Raw genomic sequence first — 24,804 nt, 5'->3', positions numbered from 1 at the left:
GAGTTCAGTTTTAAGCGACTGTTATTCATCCACTCGGCTACTTCTTTCATCCCTTCATGTAGGTTGGTTTTGGCGGTGTTTGGGTCTTTGGTGAGGGAGGGGATCAGCTGTGTGTCGTCTGCGTAGGAGATGATGTTGAGGTTGTGTTGGCGTGCGATGGATGCGAGGGGACTCATGTATACGTTGAAGAGGGTGGGGCGGAGTGATGATCCTTGTGGAACGCCGCAGATGACTTCAGTGGCTTCCGATTTGAAAGGGGGGAGGCGGACTCTCTGGGTTCTCCCGGTGAGGAACGAGATGATCCAGTCCAATGCTTTTCCTTGTATTCCGATGTTGCTGAGGCGTTGTATAAGGGTGCTATGACAGACAGTGTCGAAGGCTGCGGAGAGGTCAAGTAGGATGAGGGCAGCTGTTTCTCCGTTGTCTAGTAGAGTTCGAATGTCGTCTGTTGCTGCGATGAGGGCGGTCTCGGTGCTGTGTTTGGCTCGGAAGCCGGACTGTGAAGGGTCGAGGGATTAGTTGGATTCGAGGAAGGCGGTGAGCTGATTGTTGACGGCTTTCTCAATGACCTTGGCAGGGAATGGGAGGAGCGAGATGGGGTGGTAGTTCTTAAGTTCAGTGGGGTCTGCTGTGGATTTCTTCAGAAGGGCGCTGAGTTCGGCATGTTTCCAGCTTTCCGGGAAGGTAGCGGCGTTGAGGGAGCAGTTGATGACGTCTCGGAGATTGGGTGCGATAATGGAGTCTGCTTTGTTGAAAATGTGGTGGGGACATGGGTCGGTTGGCGATCCTGAGTGGATGGAGTTCATCAGGCAGATGGTGTCTTCAGTGGTGATTGGGTTCCAGGCGCAGAGGTTGTTGGGGGGGGGTTTAGTTCGGGGGTGGGTGGGGTGGACTGGTCTTCCGACAGGTTTTCAAAGCTGTTATGTATGTCAGCGATTTTGTTGTGGAAGAATGAGGCTAGGGAGTCGCAGAGGTCTTGGGAGGGAGTGATGTTGTTGGTGCCGGCGGGGGGGTTGGTAAATTCTTTGACGATGTTGAATAGTTCCTTGCTGTTGTGAGCGTTGTTGTCGAGTCAGTCCTTGAATGCTGATTTCTTGGTGGATCGGATCCGTTGGTGGTGTTTGCGGGTGGCGTTCTTGAAGGTGGCCAGGTTGTCAGTGTTTGGGCTTTTTCTCCAGGCTTTCTCGAGGGTGCGACAGAACTTCTTGAATTTCTTAAGGTCATCGTTGAACCAGGGGGCTTTTTTGCTACCTTGCTTGAGTTGCTGTTTTTTCAAGGGTCTAATTCGTCAGCACTGTGGGTGATCCATTGTGTGAGGTTGGTGGCTGCAAGGTTTGGGTCCGATGATTTTGCGGGAGGGTTTTGGTGGAGCGATGTGAAGAGTTGGTCGGGGGTAATTTTGTTCCAGTTTCTGCGGGGAATTGGTTGTGGGTGGTTGTGGGTCGTAGTCTTTTTGTAGTTGAAGTGAACGCAGCTGTGGTCTGTCCAATGGAGAGCTGTGGTGTGATTGAAGGAGATGTGCTTGCTGGAGGTGAAGATTGGGTCAAGCGTGTGCCCGGCATAGTGGGTGGGGGTGTCAACAAGTTGTTTGAGTCTGAGATTGGCGAGGTTGTCCAGAAGGGTGGTGGTGTTGCTGTCGTTGTTCTTTTCCAGGTGGAAGTTGAGGTCTCCCAGTAGAATGTAGTCCTCGGAGGGGAGGGCGTGTGGGCTGATGAAGTCAGTGATGTCTTCACAGAATTGTGTGCGGGGTCCTGGTGGTCTGTAGATGAGGGTGCCTCTGAGTGTGGTCTTGGGGTCGGTGTGGATCTGGAAGTGAAGGTGTTCGGCGGCTGCGAGGTTAACGTCGGAGCTGGTCGTGATGCGGATGGTGTTCTTATGGACGATGGCTATGCCTCCTCCTGTTTGGCTGATGCGGTCCTTACGGATGATCTTGTAGTCATCTGGGATGGCTATGGCGATGTCGGGTGCTGATGAGGCGTTCATCCACGTTTCTGTAAGAAAGGCGACGTCCGGTGATGTGGTGTAGAGTAGGTTCCAAAGGTCAATGGCGTGTCTGTGGACCGAGCGGGTGTTGAGCAGTATGCACTTCAGGTGGTTAGTTTCGAAGCTCTGTTTGGAGTTAGAGGATTTGGTGTGGGTTTTTATACAGTCGAACTTGCAGGAGTGGCAGGTGAAGGGTCCATGGGTGTGTCCTGGGGCGGCTAGGTAGCAGTCTGGGAGACGGCCGGAATTGAGTGCTGAGAGGATAGCGGAATCGTACGTTATGCGGGTGGAGAGGATTTCGCGGGGGCAGGGGGTCTGGCGCTGGGCGCGGTCCAGGCGCGGACGGGCGTAGACGGGCTTACCTTTGGCGCACCTTCGGCGCGCATGGGGCGCGACCGCTGCGCGTGAACGCTGCGCGCAAAAGCATCTGTCATAAGTGGAGAGTGGAGGGGGCGGAGCGAGGGAGGAGAAGCTGGGAGGCGGGAGCAGGGTGGAGAGGAGGGGCTCCGAGGCATAACAACAACAAAATGGCAGTAAAAGCGAAACCGGAAGAGGTTGGGGCACAAATAGGAATTACGCTGTGGGCAGTGGCGCTGGCACAATCAGGCAGTATTAATTAAATTCTATCATGCAATGCGAGCGCTACGATACAAACTGGCCCAGACACTCTTTAAGGCAATGCGAGCAATTTACAGAGTGTGTCCTGGGGCGGCTTGGTGGCAGTTTGGTGATCGGCCGGGGTTAAGGGCTGAGAGGGTGGCGGCGTCGTACGTTATGCGGGTGGAGTGGATTTTGCGTGGGCCAGGGGGACTGGCGCTGGGCGCGGTCCTGGCGTAGACGGGCTTACCTTTGGTGCGCCTTCGGCGCGCATGGGACACGTCCGCTGCGCGTGAACGCTGCGCGCTAGTGCATCAGACATAAGTGGATGGTGGGGGGGCGGAGCGAGGGAGGAGCAGCTGGGAGGCGGGAGCGGGGTGGAGTGGGTGGGGTGGAGAGCCGGGCTGGGAGGCGCAACAACAAACAACAAAATGGCAGCAAGCCAAAAGCGAAAGAGGACGAGATTAATTGGGCAGTGGCACCAGCACAATCAAGCACAAATAACAAAGCAGGCAAAGCGAGCAGAGCACAGTTCAGTAACAATTCAAAAGTCTATCAGTAAAGCGCTATGATAACGAAGAAATGAGCAAATGAATTCTATGGCCAAAGCAGGCAAAGCGAGCAGTGCACAGTTCACTAAAAATTCAAGAGCAGTCTATCAGCAAAGCGCTATGGTAAAAATTCAAGAGCAGTCTATCAGCAAGGCGCTATGGTAAAAATTCAAGAGCAGTCTATCAGCAAAGCGCTATGGTAAAAATTCAAGAGCAGTCTATAAGCAAGGCGCTATGGTAAAAATTCAAGAGCAGTCTATCAGCAAAGCGCTATGGTAACGATGAAATGAGCAATTGAAACTAATGGCAATCAGCAGTCTGGCAGCAAGCACTACGATACCAGTGATAGATCAGGGAGCAGCGTGAGGAGCGACCGCTTCAGAAGAAACTGAAGAGTCGACATGGCACACACCCAGTACACCATGCCAGCAAAACACTGCATGTGGTATTGGCAAGTCACCCTTACAGTAGACCTCACAGCTCTTAGGCAGGTTGGACTATACTCCACTTGTGGGCATATCTGCATGAGTAGATGTGTCCCTGTGATATCTAAGCAAACCCTTAGATATTACTAGTGCACAGGGAAGCCACAACGAGTACATGGGCTGTACACTCATTACGAGTTCCTCAACAACATGGTTGCTTCACTGTATCCCAAGGTATTTGGTAATAAACATCTCATCTTGATAAGATGGGTGCCCTGAAAACCCACCGACTACTAGCATTTTGAATGACTGGTCGAGACAAGCAAGCCACCATAGACAGGTTCCTCACCTTCTTAGGTGAGAGCCTTCACTCTCAGAGGTCAGGGACAAAGCCTGATCTAGGAAGAGGTGCTCACACCACCTTCCAGTAGGATGGGCATTCCAGGGCGGGAAGCTTCAAAGGCCCTGCTGCCTTTGTTATGTGACCCGTGTCTCTCCAGATAGTGGAGATACCCACTCCCCTGTCCTGCTCCCACTTTTGGTGGCAAGACAGGCAGAAACATCTGTAAGACTAGGAGGTGAGCCCATCTTCAGCCAACACCACCCCTAGGGCGAGTAAGCTGATGTTAACCCCACTTTTCAGATTCCTGCATAATATTGTTGGACGGAACTAGGCTTTGAGGGTCAGGGTTATGCCCACTTCCCACAGAAAGTGGTCATATGGAGTGTGTAGTCACGCTAAAGGTAGGTAGCCCATTGCTACTACCTGTCACTCCTCATAACGCCCCTAAATCTAGTATTTATGTTGCACCCCTGAACCCAAGATTTATATTAGATAAATCAAAGAAGGACGAAGAAGAATCACTGCCTGGTGAGAACTGCAGTAAAACTTTGGACCTTGGTGCAAAACCCTGCTTGCCCTCAGCCCTCTCTCGACAATAGTGACAGATTGACTCATCCTGTGATCTGGAGAACTACCAAAGCCTTGGGTAGCCTGCCAGCAGTTCGAAAATTGACGATAGTCTCCCTTGGAGTGTAGGAGCTACTCCCCTGCAGTCTGCCTGAACTGACAAGCAGAGGCCAGTCCACCGTTTTGCAGTTCCCGGCCCAACCAATGCCACAGACAACCAGGAGAAGTCACTTGTGCTCTGGAAGGTCCAATCTGTCGGTGCCCTGAGTGGGCAGAGACCGGGACAAATCGGAGTTGTGCAGCACCAACCCCGGAGTACTGGACGCCCTGCACCGAACACCAACAGTAAGGGTCCAGTCCCTATTCTCACTGGACCAGGACAAAGCAGCACAGCAGCATCCCTGAGACCCATTTCAAGAGTTGCCCAGCTGCTTTTATTTCGTCCCTGCCAGCTGTTTGTCCCTGACCGCAAGGTGCATGCCCAGCCACCCTTTTACCACTCTGTACCAGAGCCACCTGACCCTGGTCCTCATGAATCGGATGTGCCCCCCCTTGCTCCAAGACCCCGTGCAACCTAAGACCCTGTTTGTGTGCAAGTCCCCCTGTGCATCCTGTTTTCAGGTGGCCCCCCTTCTCTGTAGCACCATCTACCAGCCTCACCATCACCCTGCTACCGGCAGAACCTGGGCAGTTCCTGAAGACTGCTTGAAGTACTTTGGACCTTAGCCCACTACAAATCTGAACTCCAAAGGCAAAATGGCAAAAGCGATTGTACTTACCTTTATGCATTACTGATTTTTCCTTCAGTAGGATTGCATTGTGCATAAAGGCATATACTTTAAAAGCTTTAGATCCTTGTACAAATTGCTATCAAGGAAAGTAGTTATCTTTGAAAGTAGTGTTATTTTTTTAGTTTGGTCTCGGATTAATTCTTTGATTGTGTGTCTCATGATGCTTAGCACAGCTCTCTGATAAGCCTAACTGCTCGCCCATACTAACACAAAATAGAGCTTTAGTATTATCTACTTGATCCTCTGTAAAGTGTACTTCGTTTTAGTACACCATATGAGAGCAGCTGCCCACACTAAAATATTGAGGAGGCCAGTCCAAATGGAGAGAATACAGCATTTATTCTGGAGTTTGGTGGCCTCAAAGGAGCAGGTCTATCATTTTCTTTTTCTTCTTCCCTTTGGGACTTCGAGTCTCATCACAGCAGTTGCCTGGGCAACATGGGATTAGTCAATAGTTGAGTGTCAAACCTCCATTGTAGAAAAGGTTTATTATTGTAGAGGCGAATAGACATCTAAGAAGAGGCCCTACCTGTGTGTCTGAGTTTTTTCCAGGTCACAAAGATTGCATTAGTGAAACTTGCATTAATATTTGCACTGTCTGATGATTGCACCAAAAATTACACTCTCTAGCCAGTACTACAAAGGCATTTTGCAACAGTTAGGTTGATCCAGATTACGGTGCAAATGCTGTCTATATTGCAGGTGGAGGTGAATCTTATGGAACCTTTTTCCAGCACCACAGCAATAACTTTCATTTCAAGTGCCAAGACACAACTGAAAGCTGCCAGCCCACTTTATTGATACATTGGGTAATATGGGAGGAAGCGTTTGGACTGCAAAAACAGATGGCCCAGTCTTGTAAAGCTTTGAGTCACATGCACATTGCGTAATTCAGTCCAGCGTATGCTATGACAATTAACGTTATTTATAAGTCTATATATATATGAATATGAAAGCTGGGATGCTACTGCAGAGAATTCTTTATTAAATGTGTAGTGTTTTAAGTTATCATAATGATATACACATTTAAGATATGCTCACGTTGTGCAACTAATTTTCCTGTAATTGCATTAATAAATGATGTTGTATGAAAACTCAACATTGAAAGGTTGCTGTCATCTTAATTCTACATAGGAATCATTTTTTCTCACGGGGAGAACTGGAAGGTGATGAGAAGATTTACAATAACAACTTTACGGGACTTTGGCATGGGCAAGTCAACCATAGAAGACACAATTATGGAAGAATGTGATTATTTGATACAACATTTTGAATCATACGAAGGTAAAATATCATATCTATTTGATTAAAATATCTTTAAAACAGTCAGGGTTACAATAACATGATTGAGTGTTATCCTGTTCAAATTAGTTCAACCTACCTTCAAGCCAGCTGCATGTTTCTGTAATATTTGGGAACTTTCCCAATTTTTTGGTGAGTCATTTATAAAAGTGAATGAGTGGTGCAGCCAGCAGAAAGTCCAATACACATAGGGACTGATTATGATGTTGGCCGGAATTACCTCCTACCGACACCGTCTCGGACTCGGGACAGACGACACGCGGTCTGCGGTTCAAACCGCTGGATTATGATGCGACTGAACTGTGTTCGGTCGGATTCCCATTCTTTCCTATGGGAGCTTGAGTTATGCCCAGGAACTGTCCATAGCATAGGCTCCTATCGGGAAATGGAGTGTGTGTGTAAAACCCTGCATCCTGTCGGAAGCACCCCACGGTGCCTGCCACACAGTGCAGGGTTTTACAGGGGGGTTCCAAAGGTACCCCCTCAGCCACCAACTGTAGCCCACGGGAGCTAGGGTGCCCTGTCAGGGGCCCCCAAAGTCACTTTCCACCAGCCTTTCCATGTCAGAAAGGCTGGTGCAGAAAGGCTGTTGGAAACTGACATCGTAACTCCAACAGCGGAAACGCTGTCCACAGAGGATTACGATGCGATTCCAACTGTCAGGAATGCCCTGCGAGTCGTTCGGAACCGAGACGGAATTACCAGTCAGTTTGTGTTCCGACCCCGAACATCATAATTGGGTGGTCGGACTGTAAACCGACATCGTAATGAGCCCCATAGTGTTGAATATTTCAAGGCATGTCCCACAATCAGCTATTCACTGGAAACCATGTGACACTGTCAGGATTAATTACTATTACGTGCTTATGTGGTTGGTCTCAGACAGCAAAATCAAACTGGTGTCTACAACCTTAGCCAAGTAGCTACTCATGAAGCAAACTACAAACTGCCAAGATAGATATGTACAAGCCTTTTCATTTTCGATTGATAGTTGAACGCGTGTCCTGAGGCGGAAGCCGGGACTCTGATGTGAGCGTGTGTATGTATTTTGGCTACTTCCCTGTGTATTTTAAACTCACTTTCACTAGGGACCGCACTCAGCACCACCAGTTGATTTTACTAACTTGGGGCTATTGAGGCTATCGCGCTCTCTGCGCTAACTTACTCGCCAAAAACAATTAGTTGCTGTCCCCCATCGCAGCCGATTAAGCGCTGCTCGGGGTGTATTTACTTAGGCGCCATCTTGGGTGAGGCGAGGAGCAGGCGAGCGGTCTAGTGCTCGGCCCCTCCCGCCCTCACAACCATAAAAACGCGAATGCAACAGCGTTCTCTGATTGATAGTTGAACGCGTGTCCTGAGGCGGAAGCCGGGACTCTGATTTGAGCGTGTGTATGTATTTTGGCTACTTCCCTGTGTATTTTAAACTCACTTTCACTAGCGACCGCACTCAGCACCACCAGTTGATTTTACTAACTTGGGGCTATTGAGCCTATCGCGCTCTCTGCGCTAACTTACCCGCCAAAAACAATTAGTTGCTGTCCCCCATCGCAGCCGATTAGGCGCTGCTCGTGGTGTATTTACTTAGGCGCCATCTTGGGTGAGGCGAGGAGCAGGCGAGCGGTCTAGTGCTCGGCCCCTCCCGCACTCACAGCCATAGAATGGTTCCCCTACCCAGGAAGCGCAGCGGACGTGCGCAGCGGGCGCGCCAAAGGCGAGCCCGTCTGCGCCCGTCTGCGCCCAACCGGGTCCCTGGCGAGGCATGCTGCCCGGATCTGCCCTTATTCTCGTTCTGCCCTTTTCTCCCATAACAACGGCCATGGTCACATATCGAGAGCCACCCACACTAAAGCTAACAACTTAGGGATCTTGGTGGACTGCACATGCCCAGGTGAAATGCTACCCACACCGCGCAATGCCCGCGTCAATCGGCCACAGCCAACTCCCCTACCTTACTCCCTGACCTTCTTCTACTTAAACACCCGCTCTCTAGTCAAACACCAACAGGATATCTTCCTTTTTTTAATTACAGAGCATCCCGATGTCCTCCTGCTAACTGAGACCTGGCTGACTCCAGACTCTGCCCCAGATATTTTAGCCGCACTTCCTCCAAACTACTATATCATTCATGCAGATCGTGCCGATGGCAGATCTGGTGGGGGGGTGGCAGCAATCATTCATTCCTCCTTAAAAACTACCACTCTTACCAGTATTAACTTACCAGATACTGACAATCTTGTCTTAAAGTTCGAAACCTCCAACACCACTATGTTGTGTATGCTCCTGTACAGACCTCCTAAATCTATGCCATCCTTCCCTTTTTTGTTTAGTGAACAAATCGCCAACCTAGCCATGGAATATACCCAGATTCTTCTGGCAGGTGATTTTAATTACTGGTTCAATGATGACCTCTCGGAAGGTCCTCAATCCTGTGAGCTCACTGAGCTCCTTACAAACGTAAACTTTTCCCAACATGTTCTTTCGCCTACCCACTGTAAAGGTCATATTCTCGACCATATTTGGTCTAACTTTCCACTCAAATCATCCCCACTTACCATTCCTTGCCTTTGGTCAGACCATTTTCTTCTCAAATTTGATCTCACTTGGTCTGTCATTAAACCACCCACTGTCCTAACCTGCTGCAGGGCAAGGAAATGAAAAACACTCGATAAACCAGAATTCCTAAAAACACTAAACAATACGATTCCTCCCCCACACCCTGATATAAACTCCACCGAGTGCAACCTGGCGGGTTGGCTTCAAAATGCAAGCGATATTCACGCACCTTATAAAGACATTAAATTGGCCCGGCGAGCTGACGCTCAGCGTTGGTTCTCCCAAGATTTAAAAGCTAAGAAATTATCTCTGCGCCAACTTGAGCGAAATTGGCGCCGTTGTTATTCCCCTGACCTAAAATCTGAGTTTACCATGGCCAGGAAGGAATATATGAAGGCCATTCTTGTCACTAAATCTGCTTACTTTTCCTCCCGTATATTAAATTCAGTTGACAAACCCAAGGACACTTTCTCAATCTTAAATGAGCTGACTGACTTAGACAACTTCCGCCCTAAGGTGGCTCCTACCCAGACCTTTTGTGATGCCCTCAACACATATTTTATTGATAAAATTGTGGACATCAAAGCGAGCATTCCCAGTTCCTCTAGTGTTACTCTCTCTGCTCACCATCCCCCCACCATCAAGGATACTTTAAACAGGTTTCCTACTATGACCTCTGAGCAATTCTTGGAGCTATTGACAAGAGTCAAGTCCGGGGCCCCTTCTGATAAATGTCCTCCCTATATCCTTAAAGAGTGTCTGTCCTCCGTCCCCACGCCGGCTCATACCCTACTGAACGTCTCTCTCACTTCCGGTTTAGTACCCCTTGCTTTTAAGGAGGCAACAGTCATCCCACTTCTGAAGAAACCTGGGGCGGACCCCTCCTGCATGGCAAACTACTGGCCAATTTCTTTGCTCCCTTTTTTGGCTAAAGTTTTGGAAGCCCATGTTGCGAAACATCTGTCCAACTTTTTGGAGAGCTCAAACTGTCTAGACTCCCACCAGGCAGGTTTTCGCCCTGCCCACTCAACAGAGGCAGTGGTAGTCGCGGTCCTAGCCTCTCTCCGTGACTGCGCTGACAGACATTCCCCTCCGGCCCTGGTGCTCCTGGATCTGTCGGTCGCGTTTGACACGGTCGAGCATGACATATTGATCGACCGTGTCAACCGGGCTGGCATCGGGGGCCTAGCTGCCTGCTGGCTGAAGCATTTTTTGGAGAATCGTTGCCAGTCGGTCCGTCTTGGTACCCTGGTTGGCCCTAAACGGTCCATTACCTGTGGTGTCCCGCAGGGCTCATCACTTTCACCCCATCTGTTTAACATCTACATTCTTCCGCTAATCCAGGCTTTAAGAGACATGCAGGTATCAGTATTTAACTACGCAGACGACCTGCAATTGCTCTTTACGGTTGACAACTCCACACTCTCCATCTCTCACTTCCAATCTACCATGCAGTTCATCCAAACTTGGATGAACCAAAATCACCTAAAATTAAACCCTGGAAAAACCGAGCTGGTGCTCACAGGAGACAGTGCCAAATTTTGGGGCCCTCACTACTGGCCATCTGACATGGGTAATGCCCCTACGCCTACCCCTGTCGCAAAGACACTTGGAGTGACCCTTAACAGCGACCTCTCTTTAAAAACTCATGTGGGTCAAGTGGTCTCCAAGTGTTTCTTCCAGCTCAGAAAAATCCGGAAGGTGCGACGCTTCTTCACTCCAGCAGCCTTGACCCAGGTGGTGATCACCATGGTTCTGTCCCACCTGGATTATGCAAGTTCTATATACCTAGGCCTACTCCTTTACCTTTTAAAACGGCTCCAGATGGTCCAGAATTATGCAGTCAGGCTGATCACTGCGCAACCCAGATGGCACTCAGCTGCTCCTCTGCTTAGGGACCTTCATTGGCTCCCCTGGCCCAACGTTGCTCCTTCAAAACTGGTTGCATGATCTTTAAATCTCTCAATTGCAAAAGCCCGAAATTTATAGACAATCTTCTCACCATGCACACCCACTCCCGCAATCTGCGCTCCGCGCACCAAGCCCTCCTCCAGACACCTGCCTTCAAACGCAAACGTTCTGGTGGCTGCAGATTTGCTGTTCTTGCATCTCGCCTTTGGAACACCTTTCCTTTTGAGATCAGATCATGCACGGATCTCATGTCCTTCAGGAAAGCTTTAAAAACATGGCTTTTTAAACAAGCGTATCACTGATTGCCCTCTCTTCACGCCCTCAGGTTCCAGTCTCTGTCTTCTAGCGCCAGGAAACCAATCGGTGGCAGTGCGCTCAATAAATACTTTTTAACATAACATAACATTTTTCATCAGCTGTAATGTACCGCCATCTCATTTGTGATACTTCATCCAGTCCTGTGTTTTTAGCCCACAGCTTTTTGCAATCTGGAACTTTTACATTAACAATTTAAAGTGTTAGCTTACCGATTGTAGGATGCCGGGTGCTGGCTACAAAATGCACACGACATGTGACTGGCTTCATCCCTAACATATAGAAGTATATTCTAGCTCTGAAATCCCTTATTTACCCATGTAAATGTGCTTAATGTATTGAGTTCCAAAAAATACAGTGTTGGAATGCCTTGTCTGGAGTTTGGATCTGTGACCAATAGGTTCCATATAGAGCTCTGGAGCAAGTGCACCAATTTTCAGATATGTGACTGCAGAGTTTAATGTGATGGCTTAACTGTATACAATGCGCAGATGCACAGCACATTTTGTTTGCTAAAACCATCACCTATGATATCCCCAAAAGTTCACTACTCTCACATTTATCTCCTTTTTCAACTTTTGAATTTATATCATCCAACCAGTGCTTTTATTTTTATATTTATATTATCAAAGTATATTTTCAAAGGACTACATCATTTACTCCAATCAGAAATGAATACCTCTTTCTTTTGTACATAATTTCCACATCTACTTTATAAAATATTTACTCAGTAGCAGTTACCAGTGCCTACTGTGCTCTCCATATCTCAATGCCACCTAGATAGGTTCTAATGAAAGTAATAATTATTTATTACCTGGTAATCGAGATTGTTAGTTTCCTCTGTAGCCTGTGCTGGTCTCACTTTATAAGGGGAGGACATAATATCTCAATGTGAATATTGACAAGGCCTGAGCAACTTATTCTTACCGTTTTTTCTGATGATGCACCTTGGGGCTCTTCAGAGTTGCACCATTTTCCTTTACATTTGTGTTGCTTTCTTTTATTTGATTTTGTTCTTTTTGTTTATATTTTACACATGTTGTGCACAGCAGAGCACTTTAGTTTAAGCCATATTGCACACCAAGCCGGGCTGATGTGCAACACCTGTAAAAACATTGGCAAAGCCAATGGATCTCGCATAGGTAAAACCTATTCGCTTTGCCAATGTTGTTACTCTTGATTTCCCTGCTTTTACCACAAACATTGCCTGTAGCAAGCACAAATGCATACAGCCTCCCATATCTTGCAAAATACATATACAACGTTTTTTCACAAGGTGAAAACTTTCCTATTTGCAAATGTGGACCACTTCTGGAGATATCTAATTCGCTAAGAGGATCCACTTTCATTTTGGTGCCTGGGACTATTGTCTGAATTTTCAGGGAGAAGAGATGAAGAATATAGAACAATATTTGCCCCATTTTATTCAACTAAGCTTTTGTTTTCTTTTCCAGGCCAACCATTTGATAACATGATGATCATGAATGCATCCGTTGCCAATATCATTGTAGCTATTGTGCTTGGCCACCGATACGAGCACAACAACCCAACATTCCTGCGGCTCCTGAGTTTGATCAATGAAAACCTAAGACTTCTGGCAGCACCTATGGTTTCAGTAAGTCATTGTTGGTCATGTTGAGACTCAGTTGAAGATTGGGGGGAGGGACGTTTATGAATGTGCTGTATGCCCAAGGCTTGGATGCAGGGGTTTGACTGACAAGAGTAGTGATTGGACTTTGCTTGGGGTTTTCGTGGGGAGACTGGATTTAGGGGAGGTGGGAGGGGCTTTGTGGATAGTTATGAAACATGTATGGTGAGGCCAAAGTGTTTTAGTATTTAAGGCGGAGAGCCAAGGTTGTTTAAATGATTTGTGCACCTGTTTCATTGAAGTAGCCTTTTCCACAGTAATTACATAGTCAGTTGTTTTTAGATACCCCATCCCACCCGATGGTTTCAGTAAGTCTTCTCCGACTTGGGGGCTGATTATGATGCCGTAGGAAATGGCTCTGACCCTCGGTCGGAGCCGGTTCGACGGCATCACAATCAGCAGTTCGCATTAATTTGGATGGAGTTGATCAGAAACTAATCCAAACTGGATTTCCAAATGTCTTCCGAGCTCGTCTGCCATTTGGAAACCCTCCAGTAATCCCAAGGGCAGCTTTTTCTGCCCGAGGGATTACAATGTCGGATTTTGACACAGAAAGGCTGTTGGAAGTCAACTCTGGGGGTCCCCAGCACCCCATGGGTTTAAGACCTCCGGATGGTGGCAGAGGGGGCACCTTTTGTGCCCCCCTGTTGGTCCCTGCACCCCATGGCAGGCACCTTATGGTGTCTGCCATGGGCTGCTGGGATGAACTGCACCTCTTCACTTTACACTGAGAGCATGCATTCTGGTCGGAATGCATGCTCCCTTTTGTAAAGAATAGTAGTGCGACCGAGCAGTGTTCGGTCGCATCCTAATTGCTGGGTTGGGACAACCGGCAGGACGTCCGTCGGTCCCAGTACCCAAACAATGTCGGCTGGACTCAGGTCCGTCCGACATCGTAATTGGGCCCTTGACTATATTGATTGTTCCGGTTGTAGTGTATTTATGAGATTAATCCTACTCCACATACTGCATTTGTTGATTTTACACCAGCCACTAGTACTAAGAGGTTTAAAGTGAAAAATAAGAGTTATTTTACTTACCCAGGATCTGCTAGCAAAAACGTTTGCTTTTTTCTGAAAAACAAATGACATTAACACCTCAATTCATCACACTCTGGGCCTTATCCCATGAGGGAAAGTTGCCTAGAGAAAGTTGGATTTCGGCGTATTGGAACAGCATTTTGCGATCAAGTTTGGTGACTTGGAAACAGGACGGGGTGGGGCATTAGCTGCACATTGCCAATGGCAACAATAGAAGCCTAACTCATCACATATCTGGTGCTCAGTCCCTGAAGGAAATAACAGACACAACTCAGTCGATTGCTTGTGCTGCAGTGATCGTGATTGCTCAGAATTTAATGGGAGGTAGAAAGCGGGCAATAGGTTGAAGTTTCTGAGAAAATTTGACCTTTGTACTCAGATGAACTAAGCAGCGTAATTGCTGCACTGTATAAAAGTGCACTCAGAGTAGCAGGCTATCTTCTCTGCTTCTTTCACTCTATCCCTCCATCTATGGCCATCACTCCAGTCTTGAAAAAGACCCTTCATCCCTTTCAGAAACAAAAATAGCTCTCACTTGTTGGCTTCCTCTTTGCAGCAAGAGGCCCTCAGCTCTAATGCTAGCATGGATAACGATCTCCCATGCCTCTTTTGTAAAGTAAATCAGTCATAGTTATGATGCAATGGGCCCGTCAAAATCCTGGATCCCAGTGTGTTAGACCTGGGGGTTGCTAGTTGGCCGAGGTAGGTACCTTAGGCCAACTAGGGACACTTGCTTCCATGTCAGGGAAAGGAAGGACATCTTCTCAGATAGGCCCCGCTCACCCCCTCTGTAGCTTGGCACGAGCAGCCAGGCTTATCTTCATGGCAAGCGTGTAAAGTATTTGCAACCACGCTCTCAGTAACCCAATGATGACACCACAAATTCGCTCCACACGAGTGTCATAAAAACAAGTATAAATTTATATAAAACGATATACGATGAGACCACACAATATAAATCCAACATATGCGTATTTTTAATATTCCTCCTGGCCAGTTATTAGACCAGCCAGCCCTTGTAAGTTCTGGCGATATTAATGAGCAATTCTATATGATCCACGCATAAGAAGAGCTAAATGCGGAGGCCGCTCGCTCTCCTACAACCTGGCTAAGATCTGGAATTCCCTCCCCCTCTCAATCAGATCGGAACCCAACTTGCTCAGCTTTCGAAAACTGTTAAAAACTTGGCTCTTCAATAAAACCCCCACTTAATCCCTTCTGTTCCCCTGCTCCCCACACTCCCTCCTCCTCTGTTCAACTAAACCAGTTTTATAGCGCTGGGACGCCCCTGGGTAGCCATCGCGCTCTACAAATTCTCATTCCATTCCATTCCATTCCACTGCAGTCCTAATGCAATGCTATGCAGTTCGTAATGCAAGAATCAGGCACTTTTCAATTGAAAAATAATGCAGTTCGTTATGCAACAATCAAGTAGTTCGTAATGCAACACAATGCATAATGCAACAATCAGGCAGTTCGTTATGCAAACTAATGCAATGCGTAATGCAACAATCAGGTAGTTCGTTATGCAGAAATAATGCAATGCGTAATACATTTCAGCACTGATCACGGGTCCTCAGACGGTCTCTCTGCCACTCGTACTGACTCGCGGTCAGCTTCCGCCAACAGAGGCCTCCAACATGGGTATGGTGTAAACTAAAGTGCAGCTCTGCACTCCGGCCCACTCCTTGGTAAGTACAGGCCATGATACGAGCCGAAGCAGAGGCTCGCGCTGCAAGAATGGGAGAGGCCGAGAGCGTGTCTCTCTGAGCCCACACCCCGCCCCAGGCAGCGACACACCTTACCTGGGGGGTGCGACCTTGCGCTCCTCTTCCTGCGACTTGGGCCTCCGAGGCAACTTTGTGGATTCTGGGCAGTGGGACTCGAGCCCTCCCCGACGGGGTTGGTTCGAGGTCCCGCTCTGGCAATGGCAGGCTTGGGCTGGCGGCTCAGCTCCTCTGGGGCTGCCGGTCCGGGCCGCTGGTGATACGAAGATCTCAGGCTGCAACAGGGCACATGCACACAGCATCGCTGAGATTCACTTCAGCTTCGGGTCCGCACGATCACAGGGCATTCATCACGGAGGTCTCAGGCTGCATGAAGCACAGGCACACAGTGTCCCTGAGACTCACTTGAGTTCCGGGTGCACACGATAATAGGGCAATCCTCACGAAGGTCTCAGGCTGCACAAAGCACATGCACACAGCGTCTCTGAGACTCACTTGGACTCTGGGTGCACGATAACAGGGCAATCCTCACGAAGGTCTCAGGCTGCAAGAAGCACAGGCACCCAGCATCGCTGAGACTCACTTGGACTCCAGGTGTGCACGATAATGGTGCAATCCTCACAAAGGTCTCAGGCTGCATAAAGAACACGCACACAGCGTCGCTGAGACTCACTTGGACTCCAGGTGCACACAATCACAGGACACTCCTCACAAAGGGCTCAGGCTGCAAAAAGCACACGCACACAGTATTGCTGAGACTCGCTTGGACTCCAGGTGCCAACACTTACAGGGCAATTCTTACGAGGGTCTCAGACTGCAAAAAGCACATGGGCACGGCATTGCTGAGACTCTCCTGGAAACTTTGTGTTCCTGAGTTTCTGCAACAGGGAGCCAGCTCTCCTCAGACCCTTGGGGATAAATTACTTCAGGACACAGCACACAGCAAATTCCTTTCAAGGAGGGGGACACAGCACACAGCAAAGTCCCTTTAGCCTCTCCTTGGTTAAAGCAGCAAACTGCAGGCCAGCCCCAGAACACAAGGCAAGGGGCTACGTCTTTTCCTTCAGTCTCTTCAGCTCTTTCTTCCTTGGCAGAGGTTCCTCTTGACCACAAAGTAGGTTCAATCCTTTTCAGGCTTGATCAATCCAATTCCAATGTTCAGGGGCTTCAGCTCTTATAGTTATACCCCTAAATGTCTTTGAAGTCTTTGTGTTCAGGGAGCACTGACCCCTGTTCAAACCAATTGTAGGTGCCTCCCTGCCAGTGACACCTTCTTCCTTTGATTAGTGGGGGTCTGGATTCTCAATCATTCAGCAGGAGATGGGACCATTGTTTTTGGCAGCAACCGAGATCTCTTCACCTCCAGGGGTACTCCTTCCCGCTACACTCCAGATGCAGGTCAGCCTGTTGGTGTCTCACCTCCTTCCAGGGGTCAAGCCATTCCTCAGATCCTATCACTTTCAAATCCAGGAAGTAAATCCACAACCAGGTAAAGACACATAGAACTGTTAGAGCACAAAAACCCAGCCACTTCTAAAAGAGTGGTTTCTAAACACACAATGCAAAAAACACCTTTCTAAAAAGATGTGTTATTACATTGTGAGTTCAGGCACACTAAACCTCACCTCTCCATCTTAAGCCTTTGGGAAGATAGGCTGGGAAACATATTACACAGCCTCCCCATTCTGTCCTATGGGCAAGATGGCTTGTCAACAGTGAAAAACGAAATAGAGAATATTTCACTGTCAGGACATGGTACACACCTCAGTACATGTCCTACTTTTCACATACATTGCACCCTGCCCAGGGGGTACCTTGGACCTACCATAGGGGTGTCTGATGTGCATAGAAAGGGAAGGGTAAGGCCTGGCAAGTGGGTGCACTTGTCAGGACAACATGGCAGTATAACAAACTGCGCGCAGGCACTGCAGTGGCAGGCCTGAGTTCTCTCTTTAAGGCTACTTGTGTGGGTGGCACAATTAGTGCTGCAGGCCCACTAGTAGCATTTGCATTACTGGCCCTGGCACACATAGTGCACTTTACTAGGGACTTTACTAGTAAGGCAAACATAACAAACATGGACAACCAATTACCATTACACTTTACACAGGGAGCACTTGCACTTTGACACAGATCAGCAGTGGTAAAGTGCCCAAAGCATCTAAGTTTGCATCACCATGTCAGTAAAAATGTCTAGGGGGAAAGCAAAAGGTTTAGGGAAATTTAGCTAAAAAGGCCAAGTCCCACACAGTGCTACTGAACCAGCTTCACTAATGGGAGCTAAACCTTGTGAAGCGTGAAGTCTCCTCTGAAGCTTATTAAACATGGACTTATTTCTTGCCCCATCCACCACTCTGCCATCTCTCTGAGGCGTAAGCTAAAATGTCTCACCTGCTTCAATTTTCCACTCTTCTGGACCATTGCTCTGAGGTCCACATCTACAATGGCAGAGCAAAGGTATATTGATCCCTAGTACTAGGAAGCATAGAAAAACAGCCATAATTGGGGTTTAGCTTGGACCTCAAACCCTTTGGCCACAGTTCCACTACATACATAGCACCACGTATATGTATTCCCCAGCCTACTCCACTGGATCATCACTCTAGTCCTGAGGCCCAAAGCAGGCAGCCTGCCACTTGGTGTTTAAACAAAAAGTAGCAAAGGGGAAAAAGCCCTAAATCTCCCCGCCCCCTGATTGTTTGAGACATGTTCACAGCAAGAGTGACCTGGCCCCCAATGCTAACAAGGAAAATGACTCCCATCCCCCATAATGAGGGTGCAGTGCATCTTCACACCATAGTCCATGTGCTGCTGCACCTGCTGCAATAATGGCAGTGAAGGCCCATTAAAAAAAATGGCCTTCCTCAGGGCATCCCTCCGAGGAAGCGGTCTCTGTCCATTTATAAACAAAAAAACAAGTCCCCGTACAGTGCCCCCTTTGAGTCCATTGAAGATTCATGGTGACAAAGATGTATTCTTTTTGAGAGGTAGTGTAAGGGAACAGAGTTTTTGAAATCATCCTTTTAATGGACTTGTATAAATGTTTGCACCAGGTACAGTCTGGCAACTTATTACTAATGTGTATTTTTCTTTAAGCCCTTGATTTATCTTAAACACTAAATCATTCTGTGGCAATCTCTCCTACCCTGTGTGTAATAAAACTTGAAAATAATGACTTTTACCTTCACAATACTTTTGTTACAGGCTGGGACCTCATGGCCAGGGCCACTTTAATTTTGCGATTTTAATAAAAATAAAATAGAGTTCACACGGATCAAAAGTACAAAAAATGTAGCAACATGTATTCCCGCACAGCTGAAACCCTTTTGCAAAAGTTCACTAGTCACCTGTCAGTAGCTTATTGTTGCATTTGGTTGTTAAACAGGCACAAATAAAATGAAATATTTGCCCAGACGGTGTTACCATGAGTAAAAATATCCAAATAACGAAGTAATACTATCACAAAATGTACCACCTAAGGCCACATAATTTTCCTTGTCTTGCTGCATAATTTAGTCAACCTTGCCGCATAATTTGATCCTACCGTGAAGCATAATTCCAATAGCCCTGCTCATAGCATTATAAATACACAAATCACTGTTCCACACTGTGCCAACCAGGACTCAATTATGTGAATCTCCAGTCTCAGAAACAGACATCTGCGGTGAATGCAATAAGCAACTGAGGTTCCATAACCTATAAAAGTGTTTTTTCCTACTAATTACTTTCATTTGTATTTATTTTTCATTTATCCTCTAAACATTTTTAATATGCAGTCGCCTGAAGTCGAAAAAACAACAAAATACTTATAGAATATTTTGTTGTTTTTAGCCATACCTTTGACCCTCCAACCCCCCCCCCATGCTCAAGATCACAGTTGCCTACTTTTCATACTTTTTTTCTTAACACGAACAATCCCTGAATTGTTGATAAGGACCTTGAGGTGCCTCTGCCGGAGACTGAAAGTGAGGTGTGTAACCGAGGGCTGCACTTCAAATGCTTCATGTAAATAAAGACAACCTGGAAACTTAAAATATAAACAAAATCATGCTTACTGAGCCCCCCCCCCCCCCATCCTCCTCACAGGAACGCAGCCATGGACCACACAGTTTGAAGTCTTATGTTGTAGACAAAACAAAGCAGGTACTGGAGAAACGTGAAAAACTATCATTTAATTCAATTTATTTGAACAGTACAAAATCATTAATACAAAACAAAAGAAAAATCATTATTCAAACGAAAACATATACTCTTATCTTTCTGATTCCTTCACAGTTACAACACCCTATCATACAACAAGTCCCCTGGGGAGATTTAAAACATCAGAAATCAATCACAATCTGTCCACAAGTAGCTCCGACGAGGAATCACTAGAAGGAACTAGCTCTGATTTTATCCCTGGCTCTCATAACAACTAGGCCCGGGCGCAGCTCATGGAGTTCCACTCCGAGGAATTCCACGTAGTGACCAAAAAAACTCCACCTAATACGACAGAGTCCCGTGCCAGGCGTAGTAGGCAAGTAAGACAACCTGATGTAAATTGCCACGCTCGCTTAGGTGTCACAGACAACAAGGATCACCACCCGTCTCACCACCCCAGCTCCCTGTGTACACCTGCAAAGGAGACATGAAACATTGCACATGAAAGTGAAACACTGTAAGCGCTATCAGCCTAATCACCCCACCCTGACATACAAGCAAGCAGTGCATCCAGTCGGCGGAGGCTGCTGTGCTTACCGGTGTTACTCTGAGTTCAAAGCTACTCGAGCTCAATTACACCTGCATCTCGAGGGTTGTGTAGTGGCAGGGTGTTGGGGGCTGCTCTCACTCTGCGGCGCTGCCCATCATGTCCCAGGTACTGCTGCTGGCACTGGGAGCGGTGGGTCACCTCCTCTCTGCACCTGGTCTGTAGCTCCAGCAGTGTAGCCAGGCCACTCTTGCTACCAATGTATGGCTGGCAATGGGTTGTACCGGCCACCTATGCCATTGCTTAGGTGTGCCGCTTCAGCTGCCGGTTCAAAGGAAATTTGCCAGTCCTACACCAGGGGCGGAGCACAAGCAGTGACATCACAGCCTCCCTCCACACCGAAGGGCCTGGGAGAATGTGAGGGCGCAGGATGAGCCATGGGAATAGTTTAAGGACTAAAAGTTAAGATTAACCCTCAGGCATCCTGAAAGTGTACACATTCTACTGCCCAGAATATAATGCTTGATTTTGGTGGGCGGCAAACTCCACTACGGCGATTCATGGACATTTTTTGCTGAACTCCGCGCTTTAAGTGGAGCGCGGAGTTGAAAATAACTCCGCTAACTCTGCCGGCGGAGCGGAGCTTACCCCCACCCTTAATAACAACACTGCTTTTTTACAACACCCAGAGGCATTCCTGTTGTCATGCGGACACCATATCCCCCTTTAAGACCAAAGCAACTATCAATTCCCCAGCTTCAGGAGAACACAATTATTTAAATTTTCTCGTACTGGACTAATTGAAATACCTGTATCACATCAAGCATTGTAATCTTTTCTTTATCACGACTGTGCCTTGAAAAAGTCGCAACTTTCAAATTCTTGTACAAAGGCAACAAAGTTTGAAGACATTCAAGAATTACAGAAAGAATAAAACACTACAATGTAATATGATATTCAATGTAACTTGTATTTAATGTTCGCTGAGTAATCAATTTTGGAACTTGGACTCACATAATATTCAAGATTAACCCATTCCTCTAGTTAGTAATATTGTACACCAATTATTTTTACAAAGCCAAGAAATAGGAAAAGATTTGTTTGTTACCAGCATACAAGTAAATTTCACTGCGATTACCATTAGTTCCCAACATGGGGTTTTATTTAATCAGGTGTTGGAATACGTCTGTTCGGGATTCTGCTGGGATTATCCTCTTGGGCATCATCCCTTTCATTAGTTTGCTGGGTAGGCTGTCTCTGACCGTCCTGAAGGTCTGATTTCATGGACACCCAGGCTAATCTATCAGCCTCTGCCTTTTCATCTTTTCTTACGAATCGTATCTGGACCAACTGTGCTGTCACCCACTCATTATATCCCATAGCCAATCTGAATATTTTGGGGGGCGTGGCTGCATCCAGGCAAGTACAATTCATCTCTTGGCCAGCACCAGCCCCAGGCTCACAAAGGGCCTGCGCAGTGTTTTATATTTTTTGGGTCTGGTAGCAGGCCCAGTAACACCGTCCTAACATTCTGTGTGATAGTCCACTCCGTGGCCCTCCCCAGACCTTCTAAGACTCTCTCCCAATAGGGTTGCAATGTGGGGCATTGCAAAATCATGTGAATGAAATCTGCCCTTGTGTAGTACACCTAGGGCAACAGTCCTCCCGAGCAGGGTATATTATATGTAATGTGCGTGGGGTTAAGTAGACCTGATGTATGACTTTAAAATGAAGTAATTTAAAGCGAGCATTCATGCTTACTTTGTGTACCCCACCATGTATCTTTCGCCACTCATCCTCCGTTAGGGGTTTCTTTCAGGATCACATCCCATTTCTGCTGAAGGCCTAGTGGGTCTCTTGGGACATCCTCTCTGTGGGCCTGATTCACAGAACTAACTTAAGACAAAATCCTAAACTTACTACCATTTTGTTTATTCACAGAAGGCACTTACTCATTTTGGTATTCAAAGAAGGCACTTACTCATTTCGGTATTCACATAAGTTAGGAGTCCTAACTTTAGGACTCCTAAATGCTTTCTGTGAATACCGAAAGTCTTAAAGTTAAGATTTTTCTCAGTTTAGGAGTAGTAAAGTTAGTACTCCTAACTTTAGGACTCCTGAATGCCTTCTGTGAATACCGAAAGTCTTAAAGTTAGGCTTTTTCTCAGTTTAGGAGTAGTAAAGTTAGGACTCCTAACTTTGGGACTCCTAAATGCCTTCTGTGAATACCAAAAGTCTTAGAGTTAGGATTTTTCTCAGTTTAGGAGTCCTAAAGTTAGGAGTCCTAACTTTGGGACTCCTAAATGCCTTCTGTGAATACCAAAAGTTTTAAAGTTAGGATTTTCTCAGTTTAGGAGTCCTAAAGTTAGGAGTCCTAACTTTGGGACTCCTAAATGCCTTCTGTGAATACCAAAAGTCTTAAAGTTAGGATTTTCTCAGTTTAGGAGTCCTAAAGTTAGGAGTCCTAACTTTACTACTCCTAAACTGAGAAAAATCCTAACTTTAAGACTTTCGGTATTCACAGAAGGACTCCTAACTTCTGTAAATACCGAAATGAGTAAGTGCCTTCTGTGAATACCAAAATGAGTAAGTGCCGTTGGTGAATACCAAAATGGTAGTAAGTTTAGGATTTTGTCTTAAGTTAATTCTGTGAATCGGGCCCTCAATTCTCTATTCAAATGGGAGACGAGTCACCCACCCTGTGCCATCCTATCATTGTTTTGAGAATGTTAGTAATGGGAGGCTCGTCTGGGAAGGTCTGCCATAGCTCCCGCGCGACACTCAATATTTTGCCATATTGTAGAAATTGGCCTGGGCCCAGGCCGAAGTCGATTTGTGCCTTTTCACGAGTTAGGAAGTGTCCATTATTGTAAAGGTCCCCATCAATAGACAGCCCCCCTCCTTCCAGCAACCAACCGATATAGGTCCACAATCGCAGCAAATGGCAGGACCGCCTATAAGGGCATATCTGGTGCATACGGGGCATGTTGGACTACCCTGCGTAGCGCCTGCTCCCACACAATTGCTACATGACGTGTCACATAGGGGCGGTTATCAGGGATCAAAGACCCCATCTTTAACAGTTCCACGAACTAACCCCTCCCATACATTCCGGCCAACAGGTCTTTCTCTCAGTTATCTTCATCATCCAACCAGTGAACTGCATATTGAAGTTGAGATGCTATATAATATAGGTCCAACCACGGAGCTTCTAGTCCACCTTCCTCCCAAATCGCTTGTAATGTTGTTAGTCGGACTCTTCATCTTTATTTCCCACACAGGAGAGTGACAATTAGAGTTTCTAGGGTAATGAAAAATGACCTCGGTATCACATGGAGAAGTGTGGCTCAATGGTTAGAGCGGCAGACCCTGATGCAGAGGTCTAGCCCGGGACCAGGGTTCAATTCCCTGCTTCGGCGGGTCTTGGGCTCAAAATTCCATGGACCTGATAATTCTCGCCTCGGTGCCTATTCCAATCATGGAGTCCCACTCTGTAACTCTGGGCAATAGCTTGCTTAATCTCCACAACGGCCCCCACAATGCTAAGGATGCCTGGCCTCCACCTTGGGGGTGCCCAAGAGTGGGCACCTCACAGGGAAGGCCAGGATGGGTTCCACAGCGGTATTCGTACAAGCGCCTTGAGACCCTTGTGGGTGAGTAGTGCGCTATACAAGTATCAATTTACATTACATAAAAGGAGTGCTACAGGCCGTGTAGGCATCACGGGAGGATGATCATTTTAACAATTGCTATACGTCCAATAAGCGATAGTGGCAAATCAGCCCAAAAGTGGAACGAGGCCTGCAGTCCCTGCACGACACATCCCATGTTGGCCACATGAAAGGTATCTGCGAAATAGGCTAAGCGTATTCCCAAATATATTTCCCCTTCTGCGGCCCATGGCAGGTCTATGTTCGACCGTAACTCCGGATGGATTTGCCAGGATTGACATGCAACCCTGAGATTTCCCCAAATTGCTGTAGTTCTCGTAAAAGCACCGGGATGGAGTTCCCTGGCTGTCGTAGATAGACCAGCATATCATCTGCGTATAATGAAATCACGATTGGTGCTACCTAATTGTATGCGCCAGTTATCCATGACTGCTCTTATATGAACTGCCAGTGGCTCCCGGGCAATCAGGGGCAACAGCCTGCATCCTTGTCTTGTTCCCCTGCGTAGTTCTATCTGTCTCAACACAGTCCTGCCCACACGCACCTCTGGCTGTTGGGGCTGCATGAAGCAGTTACGCCCATGTAAGGTACCGATGCCAACCCCCATATGCCCCAAAACCTGCCACATATAAGGCCACTCCACAGAGTCAAATGTTTGTTAGATATCAAGGGACACGACCGCACTGTCGGAAT

At 47.2% G+C, this 24,804-nt stretch overlaps 1 protein-coding gene across 1 annotated transcript in view; it reads left to right on the top strand.

Moving 5' to 3' along the window:
- LOC144762429 (cytochrome P450 2K1-like) overlaps nucleotides 1–24,804 on the top strand; it is a 457,464-nt gene that overhangs the window by 80,743 nt on the left and 351,917 nt on the right. The window contains exons 3-4 of the mRNA XM_078647611.1: nucleotides 6,392–6,541; nucleotides 12,793–12,953. Coding sequence (XP_078503737.1) covers nucleotides 6,392–6,541; nucleotides 12,793–12,953 — 311 coding nt within the window. The remainder of the gene's footprint in view (nucleotides 1–6,391; nucleotides 6,542–12,792; nucleotides 12,954–24,804) is intronic.

Source organism: Lissotriton helveticus, chromosome 6 (genome assembly GCF_964261635.1).
Source record: "Lissotriton helveticus chromosome 6, aLisHel1.1, whole genome shotgun sequence".
NCBI lineage: Eukaryota > Metazoa > Chordata > Amphibia > Caudata > Salamandridae > Lissotriton > Lissotriton helveticus.
The sequence above is the reverse complement of the archived record's forward strand: the minus strand, read 5'-3'. Positions and strand labels throughout refer to the sequence as shown.